At 40.8% G+C, this 9742-nt stretch overlaps 1 protein-coding gene across 2 annotated transcripts; it reads right to left on the reverse strand.

Moving 5' to 3' along the window:
• Positions 1-308: 308 nt before the first annotated feature.
• pcolce2b (procollagen C-endopeptidase enhancer 2b) lies at positions 309-9026 on the reverse strand. Of its 2 annotated transcripts, none has more exons than XM_035956965.2 (9): positions 8795-9026; positions 8423-8531; positions 7766-8021; positions 6698-6822; positions 6412-6548; positions 6150-6313; positions 4405-4488; positions 1835-2002; positions 309-1474 (listed from the first exon to the last, which is right to left on the reverse strand). In XM_035956965.2, exons 1-9 carry the CDS (start codon positions 8926-8928, stop codon positions 1320-1322), a joined length of 1332 nt encoding a protein of 443 aa, XP_035812858.1. In that variant the 5' UTR covers positions 8929-9026; the 3' UTR covers positions 309-1319. The 2 variants fall into 2 exon arrangements, with proteins under 2 accessions (XP_035812858.1, XP_023145315.1); XM_023289547.3 differs by having other exon boundaries at positions 309-1450; positions 8795-9023.
• Between the last annotated feature and the right edge of the window lie 716 nt (positions 9027-9742).

Consider the following 9742-nt stretch of genomic DNA (forward strand, 5'->3'; position numbering starts at 1 on the left):
GGAGAGACATTTTGCTGAATACAAGCCAAGTGCCTTGATATTTCTACTTGAAAATTGATTTTTTTGTTTTTTTGTTTTTGGTTTTTTGTTTTTGCTACAACAGGTGTGAGAGCCAGAAAACAGTCGATGTTCAGCCAACTCCCCTGTGGTCGGGTCCACGTGAGAGTCACATTACACACCCCTGATCTATTCTCATGCTCAGCCGAGCACAGTTGCCTCGGCTGCTTTAAACACATCCCTTCAAATATTATTTGGCATTTTTCAGCTTCCAGCTCCAAGTTCTTGTGCAACGAGACAAGCAAAAAGGAAAATGTTGAAGGAGTTTTTATTTGGGCAGATGAACACAATAAAATATAAATAATATTCATAGACTTTTTCATATGAAAATAGTTTTCATTTCATGTCTTTGCCTTTTAAAAACAATGACAGTAAGTGAATGACGGCGGTGCTTTGCATCCATAAACAAACTAAAGAAAAAAAAAGCTTCAGCTAGGAAGATCCTCATTTGTTTCACATAAAACCAGCAGAAAATCCTTTTAAAAGAATCATGTATATATTAAATATTGCACTTTAATCACCACATTTTAAAACTTCCAAACCTGCCCATTAAAACTGAACACAGGAAATTAATGGCAGGCTGCTACACCGTCATTAAAACTACAACAATCAGCTGCAACAAATCCCCCCATTGATATTAATCATAAAATTTAAGACTATTCTGCCAGACAGATATCTTTGTTTACTGCATTAGAGTCTTTATCCACACTGTGCTCTACAGCCTCAAAGGGAAAAACTGAAACACAGAATAGAAAATAATTTGAGGGTAAAAGCGCCACTATGCGATGTCAGAACAGATGTGTACTGTGAAATTCTTAAACAATTCAAGTAATGTTTGACTTATGAAACATGTCCATGAATCGCTGTACTATTCCCCAGTTTTGGCTCCAGTTACTGGCTACAATTTAATTCCCTGCTCGGAGCGTGACAGGAATGTGACTACGCAGGGAACGGTCCGAGAATAGAGGTGGAAATTTCAACTAATTTTGCAGCTGATTAAACTGAGGCTGCAAAACAGATTGACAGACAGCTCTTTTTTAACAGAAGACACATTTCTGATTTTCTTGTTTGTTCCCAAAACTTAACAACATGCCAATCTCAGCTCCCCTTAAATGAATGAATCATGCAGATTCTGTGTTTTCTGTTGTTGTTTTTGTTGAGAAGGAGAGTTTGTTTTTTGTTTTTTTTTAGCTTAATTGTTTCCATCCACAGCTGAGCCTCGGGCAGAGCGGTTCCACGGAGATCCTCAGAGCTACTGGAACTCAGCACTGCTTGTTTTTCAGAACGTTCAGTCCTTTTTGGTTCTTCGTCTTAAACGCCATGACAAAGTGGTGCGGGGCGATTTTTCCCCGGCCCTCCTCGTCCACCTGGCCCATGAAGATGTAGTTCAAGCCTGGTGAGGTCACACAAAGAAAACCTGAATGCAGTGGCGGAAACGGCAGAGACATTCAGGGAGGCCGAATATGAGAAACCGCACGTGGCAGGTCTGTATGCTGTATGTTTATACGCACGCATATAAACATATTTTGAGTTTCATTGACTGTTTGGACAGTGAGTTCTGCCGCTCACCTAACGCTTCGATCCGTCAGCCGAGCATGACGGCACAGCAGAGGAGGCAAACTCAGAGCCATAGGTTATTCAAAACAGTCAACCAGGAAGTGCACAGTGATTACCATCATTTAGATAATGGCTCATTTGTTTCTTTCTTCATACATCAGAAACTATTTCCTCAAGGACACTGAGCCAATTAAATTTCCCCAGCATGCTGTGCACTCACCTCTTCTGATAAACGGGCACTTCTTGCACAGGATAATGATCTTGGTGCTCATTGTCTTTCCTGCCTGCTGGATTGCCAGACTTCCTTCTTTATACACGTTGATGATAGAAATGGTGGCGTACATACTTCCTCCTCTAATCACCGCGGTAATGACAGTCCCAGTTATCACTGTCATAGACACACAAAAGAAGGGATGAAAAGTGACATCAAGCACACAAAAGTGCTGTAATTTACCAAGAAAAACACCATACATCACATAAGAAAACACGTATCCTTACCTAGGAATCAATACAACAGTTAATACACTCTCATAAACAAGATCCAGACATTTTCATTAGTATGAACTGCAAGGTCATTGTCTACTACTTTGGCAGGCGTTGCTATTGTTTAAACAAAAGCCAAATCTTACAAGCACAGTAACAACTGTAGCATAATGAGACTTTGGATAGTCAGCAAGAAGTAAAAGATGTTACTGACTCATTTTAGCTCATCATTACAAAGCATTTACATTCTCCAGCTGCTTTTAGTCTCCAGCCGTTAATTTAACACCTAAAATTCATCTGATTGTATCAATGTTACATATTTAGAATTTTTTTCCACAAAAATGATTCCCTCATTCCTTAAAATGGCTTTAAAGCAACTTCACATCGCACAATGTGTGGAGCTACATGGTCATTGCCTCTATTTCCCCTATCTCTCCCCAGTCAGGTCAGCTCTAGCACACCAGCTCACCTGCTAAAACACTGCTAACACTACCAAACGCTACACAGTGGCAAGTTGTCATTTTGCAGTAAGTCAGCAATACATACTACAAACCAGAAACCAATGAGAATCTGTCTTTTTTCTTCTTTACACTGCAGCTTCAAGGTTGAAATTCTAAGTGATTGCACTGACTGCTTATTTTGCTCATGATATGTCTTCTAGCATATAAAAAAACACCATACGTACATGTTAAGAAGGTAAAAGACTTGATTTTCATCGGAGGGAGTCTTTAAATACAGCACTTTTCCAGCTTATTATGCTGTAGGCCGAAGTAAATGTAAGTCTATGTTTCCTATCAGGAGTAGATTTCAAAATGTAAGGGGCTAAAAATGTTGAATGTGAAGAATTAACACCAAATGTTATAGACAAAAGGAATCCTGGAATTCACAGTGGGGGATTTAACATAGAAACAGATACAGTGAAGGAAATCTGCTTTTTATTCTTATCATTGATAATCTGAGAGAAATGCAAACAATGTACCTACTACATTTCAGTTCCTAGTGTTTGAAGTGTAGCCTGTCTGTAAAAATGTCAGTGAGAATTAACAGCACAGACTCCCAGCATTTCCTTACAGGATATCAACACTGAACTTCTGACCTTTTTACAGCTCCCTCCTCCATCCATGACCTCTGACCTCCTTCTCATAAACCCAGAATGCAACATCACAGATATCATTTACTGTACTAACTTTCAAATATGAGCAATTCCAGCCTTTACCAGTGGGACCAAGTTAAATGCACAACAGCATAATCGCTCAGTAGACAGCTTCTGTGTACAAAATTACTAACAAAAGAGGCGCAGTTTTACAGCTTAATTGATCAGAACAGAGTTCCAACTTGTCTGCAGTTGTTTTTTTTCTGCCTCAAAGTGACAAACAATATGACCAATGCGCATGGATAAGTTTCAGTCAGCCCTTGTTTAGTCTGACCAGGTCTCCAAAAGCACCGAAAGTACAGTTTGACTCATGCAGACGTGATATTTAGCAGCGACAGGCCAGTGGAGTGAGATAAAATCACAGCTTGTTCACCATAAACGGGATTCTTTACACTGATGGTACCAATATGTCTGGACTTCACATGGGCCTACTGCCTGTTTCATTTCCTGACAGATGAGAGCAGCCAGAGGTCTGCCATTTCCTTTGTGCTATTGCATCTGTTGCTACTGTTACATCAACTAGTGAACACTTTTTGACAATTCAAAGTGCAGAATTAACTGAATTAAAACAACACCAAATGTCACAAGTGTCAATTGAACAAACTGTTTCCAGCCTACTGTCTCGCCACTTCATTAAAATGCAGTGTCACGTATGGTGCGATGATTCCGCCACCACATCACCACAGGCGGCTTTTTCCACATCACTTGCCTTTCCTCAGTTCCTGATGTAAATCCAAGTGAACTCTTTGAAATGCCAATCTAATGCATGCAGTAAACATCTCAGTGGGGAAAAAAATCAGAGAGCGGGAGAGGAGTGAACGGAGGCCGAGGCTGAATCAACACGTTCATTTATTGCCGGTTTACGTACAGTGAGTGGCTGAGTGTGTGTGTTAGTGTTTACACTGGAGGTAACTGAGCCCGACTGTATACAGTCCTTCAGTTCCTGACAGGCTATCAAGGAAGTCATTCAGATGAGCAGGGAAAAATCAAAAGAGCAAAGATAGTGACATGATCGGGACTGTGAACTGCAGCATGGGGTCTGTTTCTGAGTATCTGTACTTCACCATTAGTATTTTTGTACCAGCAGATCTGTTTAACAATACAAAAACACTAGAATGTATTAGATTAATTGCAATAAGCACAGATGCTCTTACCAAAATTGCTGGAGCAGTAATTGCTCTCAAGTGTTCCTCGTCTTTTACATTTCTGCTGGCAAAGGGCAACAGAGTACTTCAGCGCTGCGAAGACACACACACACACACACGCACACACAAAAGATAATTCAATCTCTGTAATTTTGCCTGCCAGTGATGCAAGCATGTAAGTTATGGTCACATCTGCTTCCCCAGTGGTTTATTTACTGGATATTCTCGGTAACACAAGAGCCTCTCCAAATGAGCGGCTGTCGACCTCAGAGACAATGCACAATGTGTATAATGTGTAGAAAAGCCAGATAATGTGACAAGTGAACATCTGTTTTTCGAGTTTGAGATAGTAAAGAGTCCATAAAGGAAAGGACGGAGGCTTAAAGAAAATACAGGGTGGCTGGCTAAATATTTTTCTTTCTGGAGAGGGAAAAGTCGGTTAAGATAAGCCGACCAGAAAGCAGTGTCACAGTATGACATCATGGCAGGGAGATGCCAAAATAACCTGGACTGGCTAAGGGGAAAAAACAACAGTGCGTGGGAATGTGAGTTTGAGTATGAAAATGAGCTGTGATTGCGAGTGCACACACACACGCCCACACTCTATATTAACTTATGTACACTTTGCATGAAAGGAATGTGAGCAAAACACACAGTTTTAACATATGTTGTGTTTGAACCAGTGCTGGGCTGCATCTTTTAAGTCCTAAGTACTGTATGTTCTTTTGACTCACTGCACTGAAGAGACTAGGGATCGACTGATATGGGTTTTCCAGGGCCGATACCGATGATGATGACAAGAAAGATCACGATATTTGGAACCGATATATGTTGAATGGAATATTTTAACACCATGTGATAGTAGAGAACCTGTCATTCATAACTAGGCTTCTTCATTAATAAGGGTGACTATAACTGAATGTGTAAAATAGAAATAGGAGTGTTTAAGACGCTCTCCTCTGTTTATGTACGATCGACTGAGACTGATCACTTTGCATCTTGCAGTTCTGTCTGCTGTTCTATATTTTATTAATCTTTCACTCTTTTATCACCTTTATTGCCCACTAAGGTCCACATAATAAAGCATTATTAGTTATTGTTTTCCAGACTCTGTTTCAGGGTAGTTTTGTGGCTGCCTTCTAACTTAGCCGCTAGCCGTTAGCCTTAGCCACTGTGAGAGCAGCTAATTTCCTGGTTTGTGGCAAAAGCTTGTGTTTTGGGGTTTTTTTTTGTTTTTTTTTTTGCAGTTTCTGCTTGAGAGACATTTCTGATACTACAGGAACACATTTAATTTTTCAATAATCAGTCAATAAAAATACCAGTATGGATAATCGTAAAGAATGCCAAATATCAGCCACACTAATTGGCCAGGTCGATAATCGGTTTATCCCTAGAAGAGACTAATGCATCACAACTGCAGGCTGAATTGTGAATACATACAGTTTTTTGCTTGACTTTTTTCATTCAACTGTCCACTTTTAACTACAGTGAAAAAGCTCTGACTAAATTCAGAACAATAAGCAGCATAAAGGGGGAGTTGTACTCACAGTCATATTGGACTATTACTTAATCTGCTATTGATCGGCTATTGTAGGAAAAATCCAAACCCCCCTTATGTTTCAACCAGAAGATAAACTTCACATGTTAGCAAGAGTATCCAGTAGTACAAAGCCAGTATGCCTCATAGTTACATGAACAAACGCAGATGTTTTAAGTCTTCTACTGTTTTTCATTGGAAACAAGTTGCTGCTTACGTATGGGCCTGGTGGTGACGGGCTGAGTGGTGGTGGTGGGTGGTATTGTTGTAGTGGGGAATTTCTTTGGTCTGAACTTGTAGTGTCCAATGAATCCATCAGCGGTTAGACTGAGATCAGACAGGAACTGGATCAGCAGCTGATTCCCCTCTGAGAACACCGGCCTGCATGACAACACAGAAAATTAGGCTGAGGATAACATGAGATGAAGTCACAGGACAGACGCCTTAGCGAGAACTGAATCTTGACAGAAATCACCTACGCTGGGGGGCTGTCTCCGCAGTATTTTCCAATCCGCTTTGCGTCATTTATTTCTGCCCCGTTGAAAATTGAGACATGGTCGTAGCGGCAGTAGTTATCTCGCTCCACATCAAACTTCTCAAACTTCACTTCGATAATCTGCAGGAGAAATCCTCTTTTAGGGAAAAAAGCTTGTAATAGGCTCTTTATCAGGTAGGTAAGCAGCACGTAAGCTGCTCAATGGGATCATTGTTGAGTCATTTTCCCATCAAAAAGTCACACTTAGATTTGAACATTGAATCTCTAACCTGGTTCTTTGGTGCCACTATATGCCAGGAGCAGGTGACACCAGCTGGATAGTCCTTTTCTGGCCAGTTGGGTGTTTTAAAAGTCCCAGAGGGCTTGTCCAGTCTGCCTCCACAGTACTGATCCCCTTCGGAGAGATCATGATCATTAGCAGCATTAATCAGCAAAAGACCATTCCTGCTGCTTGCCAAAAATGTACAAGATCTTATTTTTCATCCTTTTAATGGCTAAAATGGTGAGTCAATTATGTAACCATGCTATTAAGCACTCATCTACTTTAACAGGAGCTCTTCTTGCCTCATGGGTCATGTGTGCAGTTTAAAAAACATACACTTGAACTGATGTTTCCTTTCCAACATCACTAAAGTAAGAATTTAGCTCAGTCAAAAACAGACACTTGACAAATGTAGGACACGTTGTGCTGTAGGGTGTTAATCATGTTTAATGACAGCCTATCTTTCGTCTCCTGTCAAGCAAGGTTAATAGGCATTGTCCATTATAGCTGTCAGCTCGTTGGCTGCAGAGAACTATCCATTAAAATTCCACGAAAAACAGTAGATAGGACACTGCGGAGAGGACTTGTGCTTTCTACTGGAATGCTCCCAAAAAACATCAGTGAGAAGTTCCACATCACACCGTGAGAACAGTTGACATGCAGCTCTCTTCTTGTCCAAGTGAACTTTAAACCCAAAGCATTGTCTCAGACAAATGAAACCCTCAAAGGTCACCGGCTTTAACCGAGCAGAAGAACAAAACTGTGCTTCCTTTTGTTTTAATGTGTCTGCATGTGTGTGCTGAATGTGATTCAATGTATTATGCCAAAGCTACTTAGGAAAGTATATTTTTTCTATTTCTGTCTGGTCATTGTGGTACGATGCAGTGACCTCAGCGAAGCCACTCATGTTGACACAGTCCCACGTGGCTTTGTGTTACACGCTTGGATAGCAGGAGGGCATTTTCTACACAGTTGCTACCCTTCACATCCTTGACAGCTTTTAGTAAGACAGCAACGCTAAGAAGAAGCCTGCCAGGACCTTTATTCCCAGCTTCTTCTTCCCATGTTTGCCTACCTCTCTCATGTGGGTGAGCAGCAGAGAAAACAGCAAGGAAACCACTCCCAGCAGTGTTGGCATCAGAAACCATCTGCAGGAGCATCTTGTTGCCTGTCGAAACAAGGGCCCCTGGCTTGAACGTCCCGCAGAAGCGACCGAGCCTCTGCCCACTGACATGGCCGCTGTAAACATCCACGTAGTCATAGCGACACAGGTTGTCATTCTCCAGATCAATAAAGCGGAATGATAATACCACCACCCTGCCCTCAGGGACCTGGATGGAAAATCACAGAGGGCATCAAGGACAAATTTCTTATTATGGATGTTATTATTGAGTAATATTTAAAAAAAAAAAAAACTTTCAGTCATGACTGAGTCTTCCACAGCATATATCATTTGCTAAACCTCATACTGTACTTATGGATCCGGTTATAAATGTTCCAGCTACACCATCAGCTTCAAAGTACAGTAATGTTAAAGAGCCAGTCAGCAAAAATTGCCCGAAGCTGACTGTGGTTAAGTATTTTTAGAAGGAAATTGGGAGTTTGGGCTGAGCCAAAGAGCCTCATACTATTATACAGTGCAGCTGCTTTCTATCATTTGAATTAACAGTTTTGTCATCATTCTTCTAGGCTTTAATGGGAAAGCAAAACGTGAATATATAATGGGACTCACTGTGATTCTCCACACACATTTGGTATTTGGAGGGTAAACTCCTGGATAGCCCTGGCTCCCGATTACTCCAGACTCCCCTGTGATGTTTCCTCCACATGTGAAGATTGGTCTGAGGGGGGAAAAATGTTTTCTATAAATATCAAATGATGACGATCAATAAAAAAAAAGACACGTAAATGACAATCTGTTGTTGATTATTTCATTCCTCGCCAATGCGCCATATGTCCTGATAGCCCAGACTGCAGAATATTCCTCTATCAACTCCAGCTCCTTCTCCACAGCCTGCATGGGATCCTTGACACCTTGCTTATATTTTTTTCTCCTCATAAATCTTTCACATGAATTTGAAAAGTAAGTAAATAAAAGGTGTACCTCCGCTGGGACTGCGCACAGACTTCTGTCAAGAATAGTAGAGTCCATGCGCAAAAAAGACTGCATGTTCTCCACATTGTTGGGTAAACGGAGCAGGAGCTTCGCCTGTTTTCGCTCCGTGGCATGAATGGCATTGTGCTACAGCAGCTCAAACGGTGGGGGAAAAGTACCCAGGAGTTCCTGCAGGGAGTTTCAGCAACTGCAAGCTCCAGCAGATGAATATAGCGTCTGTTCGGCGTGGTAGGAGGGACGGAACACAGGGTGATGCTTTTCCAAAAAAAAAAAAAAAAAAAAAGGATTAAAGACGCGCAAGGGAGGGTGTGGGGTCTCACGGTAGCTTCATGCGGCACCTGGCCTCAAAAAGCCTTGAAGGAGATGGCATGAATAAACTTGACTCAAGAAGTGGGACTGATATGCATAGTTTGACAGTCCAATCAATCTGGACCATATACATACATATGGAGGAGACTTTATAAATGGCTTACTCTAAACTAGATGACGCAGCTCAGCGTCTCACAGCTGTAACAATTAAAAACTGTGGCATTTGAAATCACAGTCGCTTGTCAGAATAAGAACAGGTTAGAAAAATTGACTGGAGATAGAACAAGAGCGCCATCTGTTGACATAATTATGGTATTAGCAGTTTCAACATATCTCAAATTCTGTATTTTTCTCTTAGCTAAATAAAATTAAATAACTACAGATTATAGTCAATTGTGATGCCGATGCAGCTATTCGGTCATTTTCTTGTATTTTGTGATATAATGATAAAACAACATGAATAATAATAATAATATAAAACTACATATTTTCCAACTTCTAATTATTGGACTTTTTCCAAACACTTCGGCTGTTTTATTCGTGGTAGTGTAATTTTCGAGAAAAAATGGTTACCAAACGCTAAAAAGAGAAATAATAGTCATCGTTGATTCGTTGATCGACTGCATC

This window comes from Amphiprion ocellaris, chromosome 22, assembly GCF_022539595.1.
Source record: "Amphiprion ocellaris isolate individual 3 ecotype Okinawa chromosome 22, ASM2253959v1, whole genome shotgun sequence".
Classification (NCBI taxonomy): domain Eukaryota; kingdom Metazoa; phylum Chordata; class Actinopteri; family Pomacentridae; genus Amphiprion; species Amphiprion ocellaris.

Coding starts and splice junctions, on each gene's coding strand:
- pcolce2b (XM_035956965.2), bottom strand. CDS start 8,928: ATGCCATTCATGCCACGGAGCGAAAACAGGCGAAGCTCCTGCTCCGTT. Junction 8,022..8,422: donor AATGTGTGTGGAGAATCACA/GTGAGTCCCATT, acceptor TTTTCCATCCAG/GTCCCTGAGGGCAGGGTGGT. Junction 1,475..1,834: donor GTGCCCGTTTATCAGAAGAG/GTGAGTGCACAG, acceptor CACTGCATTCAG/GTTTTCTTTGTGTGACCTCA.